Source organism: Panthera onca, chromosome F1, assembly GCF_046562875.1.
Source record: "Panthera onca isolate mPanOnc1 chromosome F1, mPanOnc1 haplotype 2, whole genome shotgun sequence".
NCBI lineage: Eukaryota > Metazoa > Chordata > Mammalia > Carnivora > Felidae > Panthera > Panthera onca.
In genome coordinates, this window is record NC_138355.1 from 33,836,961 (window position 1) to 33,863,631 (window position 26,671).

Genomic DNA, 26,671 nt, shown 5'->3' on the forward strand with positions numbered 1-26,671 from the left:
TTTTTCCTGTACTTTTAAGTCTTAAAATTACCACCTAATCAAATAATTTCAAAATGCAAAAGCTAAGGATTCTCTCATATACTATTCATGAAGAATAACATAATGTGAATACATCACAGAAGTGATCTATGAAAGCACAGTCATATAAACTGCTAGGAACAAATTACTGGGCTTTGGTTTCTCGGATAATTCAGGTATTTAGAGTATAAAGTAGAAGTTTTCTTCTTGTTTCTCTTCAAACCCATGGAATAAGCCAGCAGCAGAAATACCTCAAGCTCTAGACTGAAGAAGCACTAAGGCAACTGTTCCCCTCAACCTGCTTTTATGTTAAACACAATTTAATGTGGTATTTCTAGAGTTCCTTAATATACTCTATTCCTTCTGTAGCACACAAGAGCTACCGAAGGAAATAAATATGCATTCATCTGCAATTACCAAAATCACAAAGTTCTATTTAATCTGATTTTTACTTGTGAATGAAATGTAAATTTTACTGTTAGCACACACCCAATATTTCTTTGTAATTTATGAAGAGTTGCTTGAATGGTTGAAGGACATATTCCTGACAATATTCTTCATTAATCAATACACTAACAGCAATTAGTCAGAATACTTTATGTGAGGTCAGGTGTTGCTATAAATGATGAAAACTGAACTCTAAATAAATATGCGGAACTCATGTTTATAGAATCTTTATTATACAACAGTGGTAAGAGGGTAGGAAAGGTCCTCGTAATGATTTTAGTCCTCGCCTCTGCACTGGGTTCATTGCTACCTTTTCACTCATCTCCTACCTTTCTTGAAAGTGCAAATAACTCTAGAAGAGAAGAGCATCAAATTCCTAATGAGACCTTACATACTGATAAGTATTTCCAAAGAGAAAATAAACCTGCAAAGATTTGGTCTACTTCACCACAATCCTGTCTAGGGCCAGCCAGTTCCCCTCAGTTAAAGAGAGGCTTTTACATTGTTGAAAAGACTTTGAAGATTAAAATAAAAATGAACACATTCCAAAAAATTAATTTTCAGTATGTAGTTTCCAAAAAATAATAGCTTATAACTAATTTATAAAAAAAAAGAAGGTATCCCATTATGTTTCATTCACTCTATCTCCTTTTCTTCCTAAATATCCCATTTATCTGCGGTTTAGGAACTGGGAGGCTAGAATGCCCAAGGTGCGAAGGGGAAGGAAAAAGGAAAGGTCATTGGTAATTGTAACCGATAACAGGAAAGGAGCCGAAGCCCAAACTCCTAATGGTGATTCCATTTCTGTTTTTTCTCTGTCATTTCAAAGTTACAATGCTTAAAACATACCCCAAAGTTCAAGTTCAAAGACTTAAAAATTTAAAAGAAAGCTTCTTGCCCTTTGATTGAATGGTCATACCAAATTTTCTCAGATTGTCCAGAAAGGCTTGCTTTTCTGGTCTTTATAAAATAACTAAGAATTCAGGATTGGATGTAATTCCACTGATGTCATTAGAAGCTCACTCTTGTTTAAAATACTCTCGTATTCTAATAGCTCCTTCACTTTTACCCTAATTGTTTGGCAAGAGTATTAAACAATGTTAAAGTAAAATAAACCATCTAAGTTTTGACAGACTATTTTAATCACAAATTAATGAATCATTGCTAAGATGAACCTAAGGAAATTTAAGACATAAGAATTCCTTACCTGCTGTACAAATTTCTGGTCAATGTATCGCTTTGCAATGCTAGGCTGGAAATCAGGGCTCTCCAAAAATCTTAAGAAGAATTCATACACCAACTATGAGAAAAAGTCAAATAAAAACTAAGATGATGCCTATAAAATTTTACCCTATTAATCACTTCATACCAAACATACCTCCCCTACCAACCTAGGAGGGAGATTTCAGAGCTCATTAGAAAATGTGATGAGTTGGTAACATTTTTTTAAAAACTAAATATATATTCACAATTTGGTCTCCTAAGCTGGTAAATTTGGGGGTTAATTGCTTCACATCACTTGTTGAAACTGTAATTACAGGAACTAGAAAATAAATATTTTGCCTAACAAAATATTTAACTAAGAAAGACTGTTTTGTAGTCCATACTCACTGGGAACATGTTCATTTTCCAGTGGACTCCTAACCCACTTCAATTTAATTTCTAGAGTTCTTTAAATATAGATCAGAAACTTACAGGTAAGAATAAACTAGATTGCAAGGGCTGGTGCATCAATAACAATAAAAAGAAAACCTTCACGTCTTTCTATAAAACTATAATGGGGCAAACAATTAAATCAAAACCAGCATACCTTATCTACACTTGGGGAGTAATGAACCAAATTATGTAAATTCAGCGTTCAGGAAGGAATGTCTTTTAACCAAGGTGAATAAACTAGGAAGTCACAGCAGGACTTCTACTTAAAAAGGGCCAAGCATTTTAAAAGTAGCAGAAAATGTTCACTTGCTACCACAAATCAGAATTAGATAAAGTAAGGTTTAGTTCAACTTGTTTCCATCACACCTACATCTGTCTTTCAAGAAGAGAGGAAAATACACTAAAGTTTTTTTATTGTAACCTAACAGCTCATAAAAGACAGGAGTATAGCCCCTGAAATTTAAAGTAAGGAATTTGCCTTACTTTATTAGCTACTGAGAAACATATTAATCTAGCCTCCTAAACATAAAAAAGGAAGATTATATCCTAAAGCAAAAACAGTCATTCAATAAACAGGTATAGTGGGGCCACATATAGAAGGGAGAAAAAAGGGGCACCTGAATGGCTCAGTTGGTTCAGCACCCAACTTCGGCTCAGATCATGATCTCACAGTTTGTGAGTTTGAGCCCCACATCAGGCTCTCTGCTTCAGAACTTCTGTCCTCCTCTCTCTCTGCCCCTCCCCCGGACTCTCTGTCTCTCTCTCATTCTCAAAAATAAACAAACATAAAAAAAAAAAAAGATTGCTATAATAAATTTACAGACTTTACAACACACACAAAAAAGCATTACCAGATCTGGGGCTTTATCACTCACCACACAATAACAAATTTTTATTATTTTATTCAATTATTTTATTCAATAATATTATACAACAGTTTTAGGAACAAATATTATTTGTGTTTGATGCATCTTTTTTGCCCAGCTGTGCAAAAGGAATGATGCTTATCTGGTCTAATTATTATCTTTTAATTTTCATGTTAAGTATGATATTGTAACAAGAAAACAAATTGGTATCAGTTTTATTTGTAAATAATCTTCTAATCAACTAACTATGTAGATAATTTTGCTTTGGAGTACACACATGCAAAAAAAATCTACAAAAATTATCAGAGTCCTCTGAAGAGTAATACAGTCTCATGAACTGCTACACAGGTTCACTGGCACAACTGTCCAGTGCCCATTTTCATGTCCAATACTGGCCTACTGTGGTTAAGTTCCTACTTCTGGTTATTGGCATAGAGCTCCTAAAACCCTTGGAATTTCCTGAGTGATAAGGGTAAGAGGTGCATCTTTTGTTATAAGAAGCCCCTTTCAATCATGCCTGAGTTTAGGCTAATGAGATGACTGTAGAAGGATGAAGCCTGCTTATCACAGCAACCAAGAACTGAAACTTTCAGTCCCAAACCCCATCCTCCAGGGAGGGGAGAGAGACTGGAGACTGAGTTCAATCACTGATGACCAGTGATTTAATGGATCACATTCACCTCACGGAACCACCATCAAAATCCTCAACAAAGGGGTTTGGAGAACTCCTGAACTCCTGGGTTGGTGAACACATCAAGGTACTGGGAGGGTAGTACCATGGAGCCCCTTCTCCATACTGTGATCTATGCATCTCTTTCATTTGGCTGTTCCTGACTTGCATCCTTTATAATAAGCCAGTAACAGTAAATGAAGTGCTTCCTGTGTTCTGTGGGCAGTTATGGCAAATTATCAAACCTGAAGAGTGGATTGTGGGAACGAACCCCAGACTTAAAGCCAGTTGGTCAGAAGTACAAGAGGCCCAGACTCCTCTGACTGCCATGTGAAATGGGGTGTGGCCCCATGGGACTGAGCCCTTAACCTGTGGTATCTGTGGTAACTCTGGGTCATCAGTGTCAGAAATGAATAAATTATAGGACACCCAGTTGGTATCCACAGAGAAGTGGAGAATTTCTTGGTGCAGAAAATCCACACATTTGGTGTCAAAAGTGTTATGGGTAGAGGAAACAAGTTTTCCTTTTAGCTACATACAGTGGGAATGTTATTAGGCACTGTACAGCCCCAAAAAGCTTATTCACTTGTTAGGGAGGTGAGACAAAATTAAACATATAAAATGGTATATATGCAAAAATTATATGGCACAGACTATGAGTGGAGGAGACATTTAGAAAAGGGCAATAGCACTGTGGAATAAAGTCAGCAGGAAAAATAAAATCAGCAGGAGGAAAATGCAACTTGGGCCCTACATTTGATCTGACTTTGGATACGCCAAAAAGAAAAAGAAGGGCTTTTATAGAAAGGTAGGACATGTCTTGAGCACGAGATATAGGGTATGGGTTGATGGGTATGGAATCAGAGACTCAGAACCTTTATGAAGATCCCCAGTTAAGTGGAAGTTAAGATTTGTGGTGAGGTGAGACCAGTTAAACAGGAGTCAAGTACAGCATGCATTAGCCTATATACTCCACCTCTTAAGATCTACATCAGATATACAGGGCTTAAGGCTTAATACTACTGGAAGTAATTATGTATCTTTTGGGAGATTTGCATGACATCCAGCTGAATCCTCTAAATCACACATTCATTTGAAACCTGTGCCTATCACAGATACACATTAGCATTTCTTACAGAGTTTTCATCTCCACCATTTACCTGACACAGTGAATATTAAGGGACCAGTTAAGATAGCAGCAAACTATTATGCAGCCAACTTAGCAACAGCGAAGAGACAATAACAAAAGGTTATCTAAACACATGTTGAGTAATGTGAAACCGAAGTAAAAGAACTGCTAGTGATCTACAGAGCTGACAATCTTCAAGATGGCCATTAAGACTATCCTTCTATAAAATTGTACCCTGTCCCCACTGTCACTCTTTCTAAACCCTTTATCCTGCATTACTTTTTTCTTGTATTTATTACACCTTGACATAGTATTATTATTTAATCTTTTCCACTAGACTATAAAGGATTTTGCTTACTGGTTCAATACATTACCCCCAATATGTAGAGCAATGCCTGGAAAATATTTCCTGAATGAATAAAAATCACAGTTGTTCAGAGACAATATATTTTTGTATAAATACTGGAGTTTTTCTATGTTCTTATATATGAAAAAATAATTTGCTCCAAGAATCTAAGAAATAGTGCTGCAAAGAACAATAGATACTTGAGCAATGCATTAATTTTTCTAGTAAAATGGCAAACTTCACATACGTTCCTACTTCTATGATCCAAAAAATACCCCAAAAGTAAGTAAAAAATGTAAACAGTTAACTAAAAAGGGTAATCTTACCATTCTACTCCATAATGACCGTATCTTTACTAAGGTTTAGTTAAAATATATAAAATTCTGATCTTCATCAATAAAAGATTTTAGACAAAGGTACAGCAAAAACAGCAGAGATGATTCAAGTATCTGAAAATGAGATCTATACACAAAGCTAAGAGGACTGGAAATGTTTGGCCCAGAGAGGCAAAAGACTGAGAAGAGACTTTCACAAACTGTAGATACACAAAAGACTGTCTTCAAGGAATATGGCCCAACGTTTTCCAAACTCTCTTAAGAGGAAACTAATTTAAATGGGTTGTAAAGTGGATTTAATATATGAAAGAATTCATGTAAGACTCAACATACACTGAACTAAATGAGATATTTCGTATTAAGTGACTGAACAGTGAATGTGACCAAGAGCTATTTGGATGTGAAGGTGTAGGCTGTAAAATGTGTAGGTTTCTAATTTAAATTTCTAATGATAAAGATCACAAAGAAGAGCTTCTGGTCCCTAAAATACAGGTTATCCCTAAAAAGGTCTATGTTATAGTCAGTACCCCAATAATTACATCTTAAGTATCTGTGCCACTAAAGAAATAACTGATACAAGAAAATTAAAATACTGCATGATCTGCCTGTATTCCAGGCTACTACAGCAGCGAAGCATCCCTAAGTACCTAGAAGTCAGCACACAGAAAATTATAATCTTGTTGGTCCTCAATAAATACAAAATACTTAGGAAAGAAAATAAAAATAATTTATAACTGTTAATGAATAGTTGCCATATAATACTACATTTTATAAATTAAAAGATATGATCAATCCCCCAATAGTGAAACAGTTCTTTTGTTCCTTTCTTCTTTGTTTATTTAATTTATTCCATTATTCCAATGCTCATTAGTATTTCCATTACAGTATGGAAAAAGAGTACAAAGACAAAAATGATAAATTAGCACATTTTTAGGAAATTCATGAACAGGGTTGGGGAAATAAAAACTTGAAAGGTGTTGAAATTACTTGTGATTATTCCTTCTCATTAACTAAATATAATGCTTATTTTACATCCTATCAAATTGATTTATGAAATCAAGTATCTGATAAGCTACATGTAAGATGTAAACTTCTGGGGCGCCTGGATGGCTCAGTCAGTTAAGCATCCGAGTCTTGATTTTTGGCTCAGGTCATGCATGATCTTACAGTGTGAAATCAAGCCCCATGTCTGGGCATGGAGCCTGCTTGAGATCTTCTCCCTCCCCCTCTGCCTGCGCTCCCTCCCTTTCTCTCAAAAACTGACTAAATAAAAATAATAAATAAAATGTAAACTTCTAGTATAAAACAAAAAATTCCTGGTGAGTTGATTCAAAGTATGTTATGAACAAAAAACTTTCAATGAGCAAATTTCCTCAGTACTACAACTTTTTACAATGTCATTTATCAGAGCAGCTTTAATATTCCACCCTAAAAAAAGATGATTAAAGGGGCACCTAGTTGGCTCAGTCGGTTGGGAATCTGACTTATAAATCTTAAAATTTTTAATCAACGTTTGCTAATCCTAGGATTCCTCTTCCATTTTATTTAGATATATGTGTGCTAGACAAAATAAATAAATGAAGCAGACTATTGCTTAAAATGTCACAAATCATGTAGAATGTAATTTTTTTTCTCTTTTCTTTTAAAATAAAAATAAAATGGGGGCACCTGAGTGGCTCAGTCAGGTGAGCATCCGACTTTGGCTCAGGTCATGATCTCGCGGTTTGTGAGTTAGAACCCCACATCAGGCTCTGTGCTGACAGCTTGGAGCCCGGAGTCTGCTTCAGATACTGTCTCCCTCTCTCTCTGCCCCTCCCCTGCTTGTGCTCTGTCTCTGTCTCTTTCAAAAATAAACAAACATTAGAAAATAAATAAATAAACAAACAAAATAAAAATAAATAAAATGGAATGACCACTAAAAAATATAAGTCCTGGCAAAATAAAAATAAGCAATGTAATCGGAAAAGCTAGCACCCATATATAAAAGCAAGATTCCTCTCTACCTTCCAAGAACTATACAGAAAATAGCTAATGTTGCTGATTATCCATCCTATTGTCATTAAATATATATCATTTTTCCTTTTACTTAAGACACTCTTCACTCCAATGGTTCTAGCCTATAGCAAGCATTGTTGGTTGGCTAATACAATATCCATTCCCTTCCTCTTGTCTGTCTCTAATCCTGAAGCTGGCAAAACTAAATATTCACTGTGCATCCACCTTTCAACTAGAGTAAAGGAAAAAGAGAATGGTAATAAGAAAGATGAAAAACAATCCAACAGAATAAAAAAATGAGATTTTAAAAATCCAATATTTTAAGAGAAAGTAAGAGACACAGAAAGATAAGAAGAACCAACATATGAAAAGCTGGCATCCCCAGAGAAGAAAAAAAAAAAGCAGTACAACAAAATACTAAAAACCATTACTGAAGAAACTTCAGAAATTGGTGAAAGAATACTATTCAAATGAGAAAATTTATCTAGAAAAATAAACACTTATGTATAACCAGTAAAGCACTTGGCCATTAAAGGGACAACATCCTTTATAGACATCCAGGCCAAAAACCACGTCTTTATAAAGGCAAAGAAAATCAGAAGATAATGGAATAACATATTTAAGGTACCTAGGGAAAGAAGATGAATCAAGGATTTTAAATCACATTGGTCTTTAAAAAGAAAATCTACAAACTGCTATTGTACATACAAAAACTCAAGGAATAATATTCCCATGAGTTCCTCTACTAAAGAATGAGCTCCAGGGGCGCCTGGTTGGCTCAGTCAGAAGAGCACGTGACTCTTGATCTTGAGGTCATGAGTTTGAGCCCCACGGTGGATGTAGAGAGTACTTAAAAAAAAAACAAGCTCCAAATTATCAAGAAATGATCAGGGGAACTTTGACATAAGGATCGATGGTAAGATTAAATATTTTACCTGTAGAGCTAAGAACAAGAAATGGGCATAAAGGTGACAGAATAGTAATATACAATTAGTTACATGTTCTAACCACATAGGTATTTATACAATAATAAAAATATAAAGTTGGGGGAGAGGATGGAGAAGAGTGTATGGAAAGTAGAAGCTTTGAATTGTTATGCAAGTATTTACTGTGAAAGTAAAAGGATATTACTTTATGTTATATGCTAGAGAAGAATGGAAGTTAAGGAAGAGACTACTTAATAATTTCAGTATTGTTAATTCTAGGAAACCAATAAACTAGCTACAAGAGAAAGAACCCAGGGTATCATATAAAGGTTATCAGCATAAAGGCAACAATAAGAGCAAAAATATACTTCTTCCCACATACCAAAAGTAATTATCTTTTAAGAAAACAAGGGGAGAGAAAAGAAAAACATATAGTTTAAAAAACTGTGCTAGGTTCTGTGCAAACATTATCCCATTCAATCCTTAAAGAATCCTTATTTATCCCAGTTTCATAAAGGAGGAGGCAAAAGAGTTAAGCAGCCTAACTAAGGTCATGTAGGTAGAAAAGTATCAAAACTATGATTTAAGTAGAGGTCTGTCACCAGAATCATTTCGATTTACCATGCTTTGTAATGATAATAATTCTCTTACTTGTTAGAATTTGTATATCTAAACTTTTGTTACCTTTAACCAAGGCGTATCTGTATAATTACACCTTTAAAAACTCACTTATGAGGGCTAAAAAAGAAAAAGAATGGCCAGTTGAATTATTTGGAAGATCTGTTTTACTGGTGTTATAATGAAGCTAAAAAGGTATGAATTAAACCTCATTAAAAATTGGTATGTATTTATTTTAGGGCCATAGACTATATTTAGGAGAGGCAGTAAAGCTTTTAAAAATTAAGAGCAAGTACTTTGGAGTAATACTTGAGTTATAAACCTAATTCTGCCACTTACTATTTTTATAAACTTGGGCAGGATTCTTAATCTCTTCTAGCTTCATCTAAGCTTATCTATAAAATGAACAATATTATGGTGTTACCAAAAGGATTAGATAAGATGGGTATATAAAGCAGTTGCCACTATCTCTGAAACATGGTGAGTGCTCAGTAGTCATTGGTATTGCTCTAATTAGCTAATCATGATCAGCAGTCTTATAAATGAGTACCATTGATCATATGTAGACACATACATTAAATTCTCTAGAAAAACCCATCACTGTGCTTGCCTGCAGATTTCAGGTCATTAATATTATTTTTAAAATATAAACATTATCTGAGGCATTAGGCAAGAATCCTTTGAACTTTTACTTTCTCCCTCAGAGCCTTGCTTATTTTAAAAAGTAAGAAAGTGCATCTGAATATTCTCAGAATATTTTAATGAGACATTTGGGGGAACAAAAATAAATGATCATAAAGACTAGATATATAAAAACATGTGCAAAAGAAACACTAAACACATATGAGTATAGTTTATGGCTATAATGGAATCTTTGTTAACAGTTTGTAAGTATTGTAAGATAATCTACCCTGAATCCTATTCTAAAGAGTTCTAGTACTAAAGTATCAACTGAGGTAGTGTCAATGTGATTTTACTGAGTGAACTCTAGATGACATTATATTAAAGCCACATATTTGAGGGGATGTTTAAATGACGTAGTTAGAGCTGGACAGAAACAGGGAAGGTTTAATGGAAGAACTGATCCTGCCTACATAATAAGTTTTTACTACCAATTTTCCAATGACTCTGAGGAGTGAACTGTCACACAATGGCATTTAGGTCAAGAAGACTATCCCTTTCTCAGTCTCAACTAAAAAGACATGCTCCAGAGAGAGACTTCTGAAATGTCAAAGTGAACTTGGTGAACTTGCTGACCCATAAAAACAACCCAAAACAATTTGAGCTGCATAAGAATAAGTGAATGTGAAGGTAGATCAGTAGAGATTATTCAGTTTGAGGGGCAGAAAGAAAAAAGAATGAACAAAAAAGGAACAGAGCTTCAGAGATCTGAGGGACACCTTCAGTCATACCAACATACACACACATATTGGGAGTCTCAGAGAGGAGAAAGAGGAAGAAAAAATATCTGAAGAGGTAATAGCTAAAACCAACTCAAACTTGATGAAAAATATTAATTACACAAAAACTCTTACTGGAGCTCAATGAACTCCAAGTAGAATAGAGCCAAAGAGATCCACATCTACACAAATTATAATCAAAAGTGACAGAAATTAAAAACAGAAAATATTCAAAGCATCAAGAAAAAAATAACATCACACATATGAAGTCCTAAATAACAACTGACTTGTCATCAGAAAACAAGGGACACCAGAAGACCCGTGGGATGACATCTTCTAAGTGTTGAAGGAAAAGGGTAGTTAAGCCAAGAATTCTATATCCAGCAAAACTCTCCTTCAAAAATGAAGGGGAAATTAAAACATTCCCAGATAAACAAACACTGAGAGAATTCACGAACAGACCCGCTCTACAAGAAATACTAAAGGGAACCCCTCAGGAAGAAATGAAAGGATATCCACAAGAAGAAATAAACAGCACAGGTAAAGCTAAGTACAGGTGAACCCTGAGGAATGCAGGGGTTAAGGGCACTGACCCTCCCCACCCCGACTCAGTCAAAAATCCACATGTAACTCTGGACTCCCCCTAAATTTAGCTACTAATAGCCTACTGCTGACAGCAAGCCTTACTGGTAACAGAACTGATTAACATGTATTTTGTATGTTATAAATATTATATACTGTATTCTTAAAACTTAAGTAAGCTGGAGAAAAAATGTTAAGAATATCATAAGGGAGAGTGCAAACTGGTGCAGTCACTATGGAAAACAGTATGGAAGTTCCTCAAAAAATTAAAAATAGAACTACCCTACAATCTGGTAATTGTACTACTGGGTATTTTTACCCAAAGAATAGGAAGACACTAATTTGAAAAGATATAGGCACTCCTATGTTTATCGCAGCATTATTTAGAATAGCCAAATTATGGAAGCAGCCCAAGTGTCCACTGATAAATGAATACAGAATATGGATGAAGAAGATGTGGTATATATACACGATGGAATATACAAAATATATAAAAAAGAATGAAATCTTGCCATTCGCAACAACATGAATGGATCTAGAGAGTATAATGCTAAATGAAGTAAGTAGAGAAAGACAAATACCATAAAATTTCATTCACATGTGAAATTTAAGAAACAAAACAACAGAACAAAGAAAATAAGAGACAAACCAAAAGACAGATCTTAACTATTGAGAACAAGCTGATGGTTGCCAGAGGGGAGGTGGATGGGGGGGGGGATGGGTGAAACAGGTGAAGGGGATTAAGAGTAAACTTATCACAGTGAGCACTGTGTAAGGCACAGAATTGTTGAATCACTGTACTGTATGCCAAAAACTAATATAACACTGTAGGTTAAGTATACTGGAATTAAAATTTTTTTTAATATCGTAAAGAAGAGATACATTTACAGTACTGTACGGTATCAAAAAAATCTGCACATAAGCAGACTCATGCAGTTTAAACTCATGTTGTTCAAGGGTCAACTATACATACATAAAAGCATAAATGAATTTTATTTATAACTCATTTATTCTACTGCTCTACAAGACAATCACATAAAGCAATAATTACAAAATTGTATTGGTGGGCATGTGTAAAGATCTAATTTGTATGACAATACCACAAATAATACCACAAAGGAGATGGGGGAGGGAATGGAGGTATATTGGACCAAAATTTTATACACTACTGAACTTAGTGGTATTCAACCAAAACAGATTGTTTTAAGATGCTAATTGTAATCCTCAGGGTAACTACTAAGAAAATAAAAAATACAGTTAAAAAAACAAGGGAATTAAAATGGTACCCTAGCAAATACCTATTTAATATAAAAGGCAGTAATGGAGAGTAGAGAAACAAAAAGGCATACAACATATAGAAATAGCAAAATGGCAGATGTAAATCCTACCTTATCTGCAATTATATTAACTGTAAATGGATTAAACACTCCAGTCAAAAGGCAAAGACCGTCACAACTGATTACAAAAACATGTTCCAACTTTATCAAGACAAAATGTATATTCAAAGGAACTGATTAAAAGGAAAAGGACTGGAGAAGATATATCATGCAAACAGTAACCAAAAGAGAGCTGGAGTGCCTACACTAATAACAGACAAATAAATTTAAGAAACCATCTAGAGTTATAATAAGGACAATACATACAAAAGATATAACAATTATAAACATAAGCAGCTAATAATAGGGCCCTGAAATACATGAAGCAAAACCTGACAGAACTAAAGAGAGAAATATAAAATTCAACAATAAGTTAGAAACTTTGTATCTTACTTTCAATAATGAGTAGAATAAAAGATTAAAAAAGAAAAAGAGGACTTGAATCACATTATAAACCAATTAGACCTAACAGATTTCTACAGAATGCTCTATCCAACAACAGAATACATTCTTCTCAAGCACACATGAATATACTGTATGTGAGGCTCAATACAGAATATACTGTATGTGAGGCTCTAATTCTCCAGAATATACTGTATGTGAGGCTCTAATACAAGTTTCAATAAACTTAAAAGCATTAAAAACATTCAAAGTATATTCTCCAACTACCATGAAATAATTAGAAATCAGTAACAGAAAGAAATATGGCAATCACAAATATGTAACAAGTAAACACATTCCTTAGTAATACAGAAGAAATCACAGGAAAATTAGAATTTATTTTGAGGTGAATGAAAACAAAAACATAACTTATCAAAATTTATGGGAAACATGTTAAAACAAAAATTTGTACGTGAACGTTCATAACAGTTCTCATTACAATAAGCCAAAACACCCATCAACTGATTAATGGATAAACAAAATATGGTATATCCAGAAAATGAAATATCATTCAGTCATTAAAAAGAATGAGGTATGGACATAGGCAACAACACTGATGAACCTTAAAAATACTACGTTAAATAAAAGAATCCAGACACAGAAGGCCATATATGATACGATTTCATTTATATTAAATATTCAGAACAGGTAAAGCCATAAAGACAGAAGGTAGATTAGGAGTTGTCAGGAACTGTGAGAATAGGGGAATGGGAAGTGACTGCTAATGTGAATGGGGTTTCCATTTGGGGTGATAAAAAAGTTCTAGAACTAGACAGTGGTAATGGCTGCACAGCACTATGAATGTAGTTAATGCCATGAGTAGTACACTTTAAAATGGTTTAAATGATAAATGTTAAGTGTATTTTACCTCAAAAAAAGTGAAATACAGTATTTTGGGGAAAAGAAAATGATGAGCAAACATACTAAAAGTCAAATGTTTTACATAGACACTCAGATCTAAAAGAGAACAACCATGATTTCAGCAGAATATCATAAATGTAAAAACTGTCAATATATAATTATGTTTCATACTTGTATGTGAGGCCAAGAGGCCTCAAGCGTGGGTTCATCCTCTTCTGGATCAAAATCTGGATTATCACTTGGAGGAAGAGTACGGAAGATGTTAGCACTGATCTGTAAAGAAAACGAATTTAGATTTATACTCTTTGTTGTACAACTAAACAGTGTAAAATGAAATATTTTAAAGATAACTTTAAGAAAAAAGTTGTGACTATAAGCCTAGTTCAAAACCTGTAAACCTCATCAAGATATGAAGAAGTCAGGTATTTGTTTCTCTTTTTTCTATCCCATAACTATGACTTCTTCAAATGCCAACCTACTAAAGATTACAGATTACCTCTGGATTCCTCCTTCTTAAATTACAAGTTGTTCTTTCCCAAGTTTTGCTTAAATGGAAAATAAAAAAAAATAAAAATAAAAAAAAAAAAAAAAAAAAGGGAGGAAGGGAATTCTGGGGAGAAAACCATGAAGTTCCTAAGTCTACCTATCCCTAACTTGATCCTTTTCATCTTTCTACAATTCCCTCTATATTCTAATCCAGCCATTTACTTACCTTACAATCCAAAAGAGTTTGATAAAAGATCTCCATTCTTATACATACACACAACACTAAGGAAGAGGGGTAGGAGGGCAGAATACCCTCAGTGCTATTAGGGACATAGTTTATAATATCCCACTGGTGATTTAATGTATTTCATCTATTCTGAGCCTTTTTAATTTTTATTTATTTTTTAATGTTTATTTATTTTTGAGAGAGAGAGAGAGAGAGCACAAGCTGGGGAGGGGCAGAAAGAGAGCAACAGAGAATCCCAAGCAGGCGCTGCACTGTCAGCAGAGAGCATTATGCGGGGCTCGAACTCACAAACCATGAGATCATGACCTGAGCTGAAGTTGTACACTTAACCAACTTAGCCACCCAGGTGCCCCTGATCCTTTTTTTTTTTTTTAAACATATTAATCTCTCTAAAATCAGGATGCTGACTCTTCATTTCAGATTCAATGAAATACAATATTTAAAATTTCATCATTCACACTGTCTTAGCACCAAGGTAAACTAACACATCTTTGTTCTTTAGCAAAGGTTAGACTGTGGTGCTAATCTTTGAAGAATGATGAACAACTGAGAAACCACATGGTTTATTTAGCAAACACTTAAGGCCATACCGTTAAGAAGTTGGTCACCTGAAATAAACTATCTGGGGAATAAAGGATGAGACAAGAGGTCATAGGTGGTGCAAATTTCCAACTATTCTTATGAAGTGGCATCTATGGTCAGCCAAATAACTGCTTAGAGTCAATTACTATAACCATAAGACTTAGAAAGTAATAACCTAGAATTTGATCTGCTAGAACTCAAAGCCAGTACATGAGGGCAGAATAAATAGTTTGACAGATATCAATTTCACAAAGAATGGCATAAAGTCACAAATAAAACATGAAAAGGAAATATATCCCATTCAGAGGGCATAATTTGCCTTTGAGATCATACTTATTATTGGCAGTAAAAGAAAAAGTTAACTTTGTTGTGCCACCAATAAAATTAACTATATATAACAAATATACATAAGAGCTTTATAGGGCCAACAGCATGAGTTGGCGTCATGCTTGTCTAGAAATTAAGTACCCAGAAGTTAAAAAAAAAAACAACAAAAAAAGAAAGAAAGAAAAACACACACACCTTTTTTCTTGGAGAAAGAAATTAAATCCCAGAATTTGTTAGTATAGAATAAACTGACTCAAACATTTGAGTTATTCTGATATCTAAATATTTGAATACCTTCAATATTCAAGTCAATAACTTTAGGTAATCTTTATACCCAACATGGGGCTCAAACTCACAACCCCAAGATCAAAAGTTGCATGCTCTACCAACTGACCTAGCAGGCACCCAAGTCAGTAACTTTACAGAGATTAAAATAAAGTACCTTTTTCCAGGATTTTTAAAATTCCTGAATACAAACCATCTGATTTACCAATCAGTAAAATGGAAATACTGTTTTTTCCCCTGAACATATTTTAAATGATAAACACAAAACACAAAACAAAATGAGTTTATCAGTATTTAATACTTCTGTTTTCAAACTGTCACTTAATTTTTACAGTCTACTGAGAGTCTAGGAAGCAAACTGCATTTTGATTAATGTTCCTTGTATAGCTAATCTTTTAAAACTTCTTTAAGGAGCACTGGGTGTTGGATGTAAGCCAATTTGACAAAAAATTATATTTTAAAAATAAAATAAAAAATAAAAACATTAAAAAAAAAACTTCTTTAAGGTTTTTCATTTTTGAAAAAAAAACAAAAAAATCATCCCAAATTTTCTGGTGCAAATGCGATGAAAAAAAATTCAACTAGTATAACGGGGCCAAATTAAACTTTCCTACACATTTTGTTCTTCCCCCAGAACATGTATTAGCCAAGGGGAAGGAAATGAAGACAACTACAAATTATACTTGTTATAACCTTCTATACCCTGGTAACATCTAAGCTTCAATTATGTATTCAGTGATTCTCTAATTACTCCGACTAAATTTTTTGTATTTTGGTACTATGCACCAAAATACAAAAATCGCAAATCCTAAACAAACTTTACTGTTTGATGGAGAATAAGGTTGAATTATTAGTATCCTAAACAACCTTACCTTAATAAAGTTGGCAGTAATCTATTTTTCACAGAGACTTCATAAACTTATGTTATTTACCTTTTTAAAGGTCCTGAGTTTTTATTAAAATTCAAGTGCTATAGAATCTATAAATATATTAAAATAGTCTAAATAAATACATTTTTTAAGACCTGACTCCTTTACCTACCCTGCTGAAATGTGGAGTCCCATAGTTTTTCATTGGTCTTCTCTCTCTGCACTTTAGACATTCTCCCTTAGTGACAATTCAGCTCTATGACATTAATCACCTATCAATCTGTATAATCTTAAGCCTACATGTTTCTCCTAAGCTCTGGATCTGCACTATGCAATATGACAGCCACCAGCCATTGAACTATTATAAGACAGCATCAGTGGAATGAATGGATATCTTTCAAATGGACTATTTAAAAAACATTGAGTACACTGATTGTATATTTATTAAAAATCAGTCTCAGTAATTCATAATTACACCTCAGATCTTACTTGAATTTATAGAAATCTGAGGAACTTAAGTCTAGAAGGCTTACCATTTTTACTATATCAGAATACGCTGATTCAACAATTACACCACGATTAGTTGAAACATACTCAACCAGTTCATTCAGTGTTGCCCTTTTAATTTCTTTGCTCTTCAAGTCTGAAACAGAGTCCATGAAATCAAACAGTATACAACACTGCTGCAACTTCTGACAGAAAAGCTCTTGTTGTTCATTGGAAGTGGCATCTATAAATAAAAATAAAGAAAAACTTAGAAATAACCTACTCAGAAATGACCTTTAATAAGCTTATTAATTTTATAGATGCTATTCACACACATAAAATAAAAAAACTTCTCTCAAGAATCTAGTGAGGAAAAAAAAAAAATCATGAGAAATTCACCCATCTAATCTCATCATTCATGCCAGAAACCAGGATCCACAATGGACTTTTCTTCCTCTCTTACTATCCATAATCAACCATTATATGTTATTGATTCTGTTTAACATATCTGGAATCTACCCTTTTTTTGGTCATTCTCACTGCCATTTTAATTATCCTCATCATCCATCATCTAAATTACAGCAATGATATCCTAACTACTCCTCTTGCCTGGTCCCATAACTACTACAACTCCTGATTTACCTTCTAAACTACCTCAAAAGCTAAAAATTGTGCTAAACAGAAAATCAATCTGATCACACTCAATACTTTTCACTGATTCTCCAAAAATTACAAATTGAAACTCAAACTTGTGTACAAAATTCAGCTGCCTGTTGTCAACAATCAACTCTCAACACTTTGCAGCATGTAACCCTGTGGTTAAACCATATTCCCTCGACTTGTGAGATTTTACAATTTCCTTTGCCTGGAATGTTCTTTTCCCACATTCCCACCCTGGGAACCCTCCCCATTTATTAAGTTTCAGCAGAAGCATATTCCCCTCAGAAACTCTAGGACACTAAAGCTAAACTGGTTAATCCCCTTTTACCCAAATGTATCTTAGGTGTGTATCTCTACTGTAACATTTTTTGTTCTATGTGGCAATTATGTTTTACATGTACAACATTCCTAGACTCCAAGGCCCCCAAAGACGGGAAACAAGTGTTATTTTTATCTCTATCTCTGTCTGTCCCTCTCTCCACACCCCACCACCTCTTATATCTAGCACAGTATCTGGCGCACAATAGGCATTCAGTAAATGTTTCTTGTTTTACTTTCCACTTATTTACAAAACTATGGACACGTTATATTGATTTGAGTCTAACATATGTATTAAATCCTTTTGTTTCCAACATTCAAAAAACAACAAAATTTCAATTCGGAACTTTCACATCTGTAAACAAGGACCTTCAATTAGCTCAATTATTTAAGTTTCTTAATTAGGGGGATTAAATTAAAAAAAAAAACCTCATATGCACCTACTTAATATACTTAATTTGAAAAAGTAGAAGATGAATAATACCTCTGCTTTTTGTGAGCTTCCCAATTACGCTAAACTTGTTAGATTGGGTATGTGTTATACAGTAGGGAAGGGGTGATTATTTGAGCTGTAAGAATCCTTCTCAACTCATACTGTACAGGAAATCCCCATACGTTTTTTCAGTTTCTCAGTAATACCTTTATCTATTTGTAAAGATATCTATATCCTCATTGTATAACTTTATATCTGTTTTTATTTTTTTTTAATTATTTTTATTTATTTTTGAGAGGCAGAGAGAGACAGAGCGCAACTGGGGGAGGGCAGAGAGAGAGGGAGACACAGAGTCCGAAGCAGGCTCCAGGCTCTGAGATGCCAGCACAGAGCCCGACGTGGGGCCCAAACTCACGAACTATGAGATCATGACCTGAGCTGAAGTTGGATGCTCAACCGACTGAGCCACCCAGGTGCCCCACTTTATATCTTTATTATAACATATATTAGATCTTTATGTATAATTATACATAAAGATTATACATAAAGATTCCCCATTATACTGATGGGGAATATAGGGAAATAGGTGTCATACCTTTACAAGCTAACTCAGTTCTGACAGAGTTTTTAAAATATTTTTAAGCTATTTTTTCCTTTTAATACAAAAACTCATACAATATCCCATTTCACTATGTGGTCCAGCCCTAACTAATTCTCCTTTTCCTCCCACTACCAACTCAACATGAAATCACTGCCTTTCTTGTTCCTCAAAGGCCATGTGTCTGCTCAAACTCTTCCCTACCTGATATACCTTACCAGATTTCCTCCCCTATGTTTCACTCACCCTCCAAGATTAAATTTCACATTCTCCACAAAATTTCCCTTAGGTAGTAAGTAGGTCAGAACACAGTGATCCCTCCCTTCTCTGAACATCTACAGTACTCAGTCTCAATCATATAGTTGAGTATGCATTATGTTTAAGTCTGTATTTAATGAGTATTTCTTTTATCACCCACCAAAAGATTTCAGATTCCATAAAGGCAAGGATCATTCACTGAACAAGTTTTCTTTTTCTTTTATATCATAGTGTAGGGTATATAAGAAGTCAACAAACATATTTGATGCTTGAAAAAAACTCTTAAATTTGCGGAATAAAGACTATGCACTGAAAAACAGGCTACAGAATTAAGTTCAAAATTTCTGCTGGATATCAAAAGTGGTATCAATAAATTATTACATCATGTCTAAGCTTAAGAATTTATAGTAATGACCATTTTTATCAACAACCTACCTTGATGGTGATTTAAATGGATTAAACGAGATAATGATCATGAAGTTGAGTGAATATATTTCAAAGTTGGAATAAAAAAGAAGCCTCTGGCTAACATGTTAGAAGACACAAATGATTTTTAGGACTGGTAAATAGTAGTAGATTCAGGAATATGTTACAAAAAGAAGTTTCATTTTCTGGGCACCTAACTCATAAGAGTCTTCTCTACAGAAAAATTGGTGTTTTTCATAGCTTCTCCATTCAGTAATCCATTTCTTAACTTAAAGATTTAAATTTATTTTTTCTTCTCCAGTATTTTATCTCAGCATTACCTAATGCTTAGACGGGATAGGTCACATCTGGATCTTCCCAAACATTAGAAATATTTAGAAAAGTTAACATTTCAACTTCTTTGGCTCTGAGTTAAAATAGACATTTCCAGTCCTCAATTTTTTTTTAGGTATTAGAGAAAAGAAAAATCCTTTCCCACCTAACCCTAATTTAACTTTCAAAACAGTCCTTAGTTCTGGGGCACCTGGATGGCTCAGTTGGTTAAGGGTCCAACTTCGGCTCAGGTCATGATATCACGGTTCGTGGGTTCGAGCCCCACATCTGACTCTGTGCTGACAGCTCGGAGTCTGGAGCCTGCTTTAGATTCTGTGTCTCCCTCTCTCTCTCTGCCCCTCCCCCGGTCATGCTCTGTTTCTCTCTCTCTCTCTCCTTCAAAAATAAACAAACATGTAAAAAAGATTTTTTTAAATAATAAAAACTTCTAACTTAGTTCTGAAAGTTAGAGATGACTTCCTGTCTTCGAGGGATTACAAACTGCTAGGTACATGACATGCAACATCTTTACGTAGGTTAAAAACATTTTTATAATGGTTATCCTAGTAAGAAAAGATGATTACGGTTTTCATCAAGAAGCTATGAAATAGGGGCGCCTGGGTGGCTCAGTTGGTTAAGCGGCCGACTTCGGCTCAGGTCATGATCTTGCGGTTTGTGAGTTCGAGCCCCGCGTCGGGCTCTGTGCTGACAGCTCAGGGCCTGGAGCCTGTTTCAGATTCTGTGTCTCCCTCTCTCTGACCCTTCCCCGTTCATGCTCTGTCTCTCTCTGTCTCAAAAATAAATAAACGTTAAAAAAAAAAATTAAAAAAAAAAAAAGCTATGAAATATATTGTACTTGTTGATGTTTATTATGTCCCAACTCAGGTATCTCTACAAAACACAATTTACACTGAATGTTCTTGTAAGAAAAAAAAGAAAAGCAGAAAATATATTTCAATAAGTTGAAAAAAGATCAGACTATATTCTGGCTATACTTCATAAATATGAATGACAACTTGTGAGAAAAAGAATGTGTAATAATTCTCTTTGCTAATGTAAAAAGTGCTGACAAAATCTATATTGGTGACTTTATACTTTAACTTGACCATTTATAAGAATGCTTCCAAATGAAGTCTGTTATACTCAATGATATTTCAGTTTGGCAATGTCTTAACATTTAGGCAGCAATGTCATGTATTGTTCGAACTTAGTTATTTTTACTGGACTGATGTTAATTATCCATTCGCCATTTTCAATGTGGATAATGTCCATTCCGATTCCAATGGTGATAGCTTTTTTCCTTAGGATTCTCTATCTGCAATATTCACTGATGTCTTCTATGAGAATTTCACTTAGTGGTTTAAAAATAAAAACACCTGCAGAAACATACAAGTTCACAGGAAAAATTCAGAACACCTTAGGGTACTACGCCATACAGCAACTGGAATGGTAGATGCACACACTGTTAACTGTTACACATCATCCTGAGTACAACACAGTATTTGCTTAGTCAACTTGAAATTAATTACACAAGAGACCCCAAATTTTTGCTCCAGCAGTTTAAAGCAGGTCTTCTTGAAATAATAACATGTATCCATTTTTTTTTTTTTTTTAATTTCATTTAGAGAGAGAGAGAAAGCTCAGCAAGCACACACAACCAGGGAAGGGACAGAGACAGGAGAGAGAATCCCAAGCAGGCTCCACACTGTCAGTGTAGAGCCCAATGGGGGGCTCAATATCACAAATGGTGAGATCATGACCTGAGCCAAAGTCAAGAGCTGGGACGCTTAACTGACTGAGCCACCCAAGTGCCCCTGACATGTATCTATTTCAAGAGGATTATTAATTTCTTCTAAAATTTGTAAATAAATCAGGAACAAATAAAGGATGAGTATTTAAGATCCTGGTGACTGCCATTTAAATGAAGAGAAAAACCAGTCCTATTCATAAATCTTTTAGTATATTTTGGTCTCCCTAAGTATTTACTTGGGAGCAATTCAGACTAGCAATTATTACCAGTAATTATTATCATAGTGTATCGCGTTCAACAGTTTTAAATGCTTTAAGTCTTTAAATTGTCAAAGAAATTTGATTACAATTTAAAAATATTATGACCTAAAAAAATATTATGACCTACATTTATGTCTTCAAAAATATCAGAGAACTAAGGATTTCCTAAAAGTGCTCTTTACTAAGTCCCCAATAAAACAAGCTTTGCATGAAAATTATGGAAGATATAAGAAAAACTGCACAAATCAAAGAATTATTTAAAAACAGATGTGCTTTTTGCCTTGAAAAATACATCATTGGTTTAAACTTGCCTGGAAGATGAGTTTTTCAAATGCATCTTAACTCTCTTCATTTTGTTATGACTGAAATTTGATCCCACTAAAAAATTTTCAGTACTGTAGAAGTCTTAGGCAGAAAGGAGAATCAACACAACTCTAGGGAAGGGAGGCATTTAATCTTTGAAGAATTATTAATACAACTTTGAAAACTCACAAAAGCCCTATTAGGTTTCCCTATTTATCTCTAAATGCTTAAGTTTTTTTTCAACACCCAACATGAAGATGTATCTGACTCACACTTTAAGAAATGTTGCTCTAGGGGCACCTGGGTGGCTCCAACAGTTAAGCATTCGGCTCTGTGCTGACAGCTCAGAGCCTGCTTGGGATTCTCTTTCCCTCTTTCTCTGCCCCTCCCCTGCTCTCTCTTTTTCTCAAAATAAGTAAATAAATAAACTTAAAATAAAAAATCGGAAAAAAAAGAAATACTGCTCTAGAGAACTGTTTATCAAGGTGTGAATGGCAATCTACTGCTGGGTAGTAAGATCATTTTAGTGGGTCATGGCTAGAATTTTAATTTTTTTTTTTCAACGTTTTTTATTTATTTTTGGGACAGAGAGAGACAGAGCATGAACGGGGGAGGGGCAGAGAGAGAGGGAGACACAGAATCGGAAACAGGCTCCAGGCTCCGAGCCATCAGCCCAGAGCCTGACGCGGGGCTTGAACTCACGGACCGCGAGATCGTGACCTGGCTGAAGTCGGACGCTTAACCGACTGCGCCACCCAGGCGCCCCATAGAATTTTAAAATATATATAAAATATCAATGTGTCTCAGTATAAGTACTGAGTAGTAAAGTAAAATGTGGTTTTTTTTAAAGTTGATTTATTTTGAGAGAGACAGAGATAGCACGAGTGGGAGAGGGGCAGAAAGAGAAAAGCCCAAGCAGGCTCCATGTTGCCAGCATGGAGTCTGACACAGGGCTCAATCCCACAAACCATGAGATCATGACCTGAGCTGAAACCAAGAGTCAGACACTTAACCGACTGAGCCACCCAGGTGCCCCCTGTAAAATGTGTCTCTTATTATAGTTTGCAGTCAAAAAAGGTTTGAAAACAACTGCTTTACAACATGTACTCTAAGAGGGCACACTACAAAGCATGTCCAAGATCACAAAATAAATCTGTAATGCAAACAGGACTCAAATCACCTAGAATGCAAGAAAAAGTACATATAAGACCACAGTCTTTGAAATATCTATCAACTGTTCCTCTAATAGCTATATTCTAAATCCTTACCCACTTACAGATTCACAATGTATATTAGTTAAAGATGGCAAATTTGTTTATCTCTTCCCTTTCATTCTAAAATAAGAGTGGGGCACCTGGGTGGCTCAGTGGGTTTAGCCTCCGACTTCTGCTCAGGTCATGATCTCAGGGCTTATGAGTTTGGCCGCGTATCAGGCTCTGGGCTGACAGCTCAGAGCTTGGAGTCTGCTTTGTATTCTGTGTCTCCCTCTCTCTCTGCCCTTCCCCCGCTCACACTTGCTCGCTCTCTCTCAAAAATAAATGAACATTTTAAAAAATTGTTTAAATACGACTAAAAAAAACCCACAACAGAATATAGCTCTGTGTGTGTGTGTGTGTGTGTGTGTGTGTGTGTGTGTGTAAACCCACAATAACAAAGAAAAGAATGGGCCTTTAGGCCAAAGACTTCAACAAATTTCTGGAAAACTCAAAGTACATGAAGAAGTGGTAACTGACAAAACCAAAAAGCAGGAAGCCACATTCTAGAATAAACAGGGAATTACAGATAAGGTTCCCACAGAACTCTGGATTAGAAATACCTGGTGAAATAGAGGATGGGATTAAGACATGAGCTGAAAATAGGAGATTATATAAATCTGCATGTACTGAACAGTCTACCATCTCAATCCAAAAGTCAGTCAAGCATTCATGCTCCAGGCCAAAAAAAAAAAAAAAAGGGGTGGGCAAAGCAACTCAATTGTCCCAGAGAAAAATTCTAGCTTTTACTAGTTAGTTCCCTGACCAATTACTCTAAACAAAAGCAGGCAGTGAGTGAACCTCCATCCAACTTCTAAAGTGATTTTTTAAAATTCACTAATTTTAATAGAAAATAAAGGATCACCAGACATTCAAGTAAAGCCTTGAAACATGAAAGAAAACTAAATAAACAAAAAAAGATGCCAAACAATGGGTTAATTTAGCATATCACTTTGAAATTTCAAATGCCCAGGAGAAAAGACTGAATGCTTTCAAATTAAAAAAAAAAAAAAAAGTTGGGGTGCCTGGGTGGGTCAGTTGGTTGAGCATCTGACTTCGGCTCAGGTCACAATCTCCGGGTTTGTGAGTTCCAGCCCCGCGATGGGCTCTGCTGACAGCTGGGAGCCTGGAGCCTGTTCTGTTTCCCTCTCTCAGCCCCTCCCTTGCTCACACTGTCTCTCTTTCTCTCTCAAAAATAAATAAAAAAAATTTTTTTAATTAACTCACAAAAGAACCAGAGACAGATATCCAAGATGACGCAAGAAGATAATGGGGCTATATCATTCAAATTCTAATGCCAATCTAGAACTGTGTTAACTAGCCAACAATCAATAAAGTGTAAGGATTCAATAAAGGCATTTTCAGATATAAAAACATTTGGAAAACTTAGCACCCTCACAACCTTTCTTAAGAAATTACCTGAGGACATGATGCAGCAATAAAGGAAAAAGAGAAAAAATGGAATCCAGGAATAGGGGAAAACAATCCAGAAAAGCAATTAAGTCCTAGAGAGCAACTGAGCCATTCAGAACAGGAGGAATAAAGCCCTATGAGAGTTATGCCTACAGGAAGATCAATAGGATATCATATTGCATGGAAAACTGATGAAAAACTTAAGAGTATGTTAAAAGTACAAGGAAAGAAAAAGAGACACAATTAGAAACTCCAGTTTCTAAATACTAAAAAAAACCATATAAGGAAATGTAATTACATTATGTGGCTCTGAAGCCTATATAGTCAACAACATAAGCCTTCACTCACTTTCAACTTTAAGAATTACAATTTACAAAAATCTTAACTGTGGTACAGAAAATGTTACCAACCTTAAAAATGTAATAATGTAAAGATGACGAAGGTTGAGGGTGAAAGAAGAGGAGGAGAAAGTGAGTGGCACCACCTTTCCAACTTCATTTCCCATTATGCCCGCTTTTATAGCCCATGTTCCATTTATAATGATACCTGAAGCTTCCTGTTTTACGTGCACTGGTTGGAATGGACTCTACCATTCTTATTCTTCATCCTCTTCAGAAGCAAATAAAGTCAGTGCTTACCTAAACACTAACCAATGAGAAAAAACTTTAGCCAAAGGATTTCAAGTCTACCGGAACCATCAAACACAACTATCTCCCCTGCTATGAGAGAACTAAGATATTTTAGCCTAATACCATTATTTATAAAACTTCCTTTGTTCTAATTTCATGCTTAGCAAGTGTAGTAGTTTTAAATTTTGTCCACAAATTATCTAACACCCCTCTCTTCAAAACGTGTTTATTTCTCCTATGAAATGTGGGCTAGACTTAGTCACTTGCTTCTAGGGAACAGTCTCAGCACTGCCGAAGTGAAGCTACGTGACTTCCAACTAAAGGCCATAAAAGTGAGACTATGTGACTTCTATGACTGGTTCTTTCTAAAAAGAATCAGAGTCACAAGAGGTCTCATGTTTCATAGAATAAACTATTTGAGAAAAATAATGCCTATGTAGTTGGGTATATACTCTGGTTGATTACACTAATTCGTCTGATATTAGCAAACTTTGTAAAAATTTTTTGAAGATTAAATTAGAATCTTTAAGAAAATGTGGTGAGAAAGTTTTAACTATACTCTTTAGTGTCAGTTTGTAAAACTTATTTAGAAAAACTGTACCACTAAATCATACACAGTACAAATGTAAATTAGCCAAGTTCATGACTTAGTAATAAATGCCAATTTATTAATTTATGATGGGAAATTATTCCTCCATGTACCATATTAGAATATTCCAGTTATGTGTTCCTTAGGCAGACCTACAGGAGAAGCCAGATCATTATCAGAATGATGTCTGGTGTTTTAATTTTCTATTGCTTAGTAACAAATCATTCCAAATTTAGTGGCTTGAAACAATAATTATTATCTATCACAGTTTTTTTAAGTCAGAGATTCAGACAGAACATAGCAGGGACAACTTATCTCTGTTCCATGAAGTCTAAGGCCTCAGCTAGAAAACTAGAAAGCTTGGAGAAATCTGTGAAGGCTAAATCACTCATATATGTGTTGATAGTTAATTCAGGCTTTTGAATGAAGGTCTAGCAGGGGCTAGTGCCAGAACCACCACATGTGACCTCTCCATGTGGCCTAACCTTCCTCACAATATGTTGACTGGGTTCCCGGGGCAA

General features: G+C 34.9%; 1 protein-coding gene across 2 annotated transcripts in view; it reads right to left on the reverse strand.

The window, feature by feature from the left end:
• Positions 1 to 26,671, reverse strand: part of PPP2R5A (protein phosphatase 2 regulatory subunit B'alpha) — a 64,617-nt gene that overhangs the window by 15,506 nt on the left and 22,440 nt on the right. For both annotated transcript variants that reach the window (XM_060643874.3, XM_060643875.3), the window contains exons 2-4: positions 16,996 to 17,192; positions 13,838 to 13,939; positions 1,673 to 1,765 (exon numbers count right to left, since the gene is read on the reverse strand). In XM_060643874.3, coding sequence (XP_060499857.1) covers positions 1,673 to 1,765; positions 13,838 to 13,939; positions 16,996 to 17,192 — 392 coding nt within the window. The remainder of the gene's footprint in view (positions 1 to 1,672; positions 1,766 to 13,837; positions 13,940 to 16,995; positions 17,193 to 26,671) is intronic.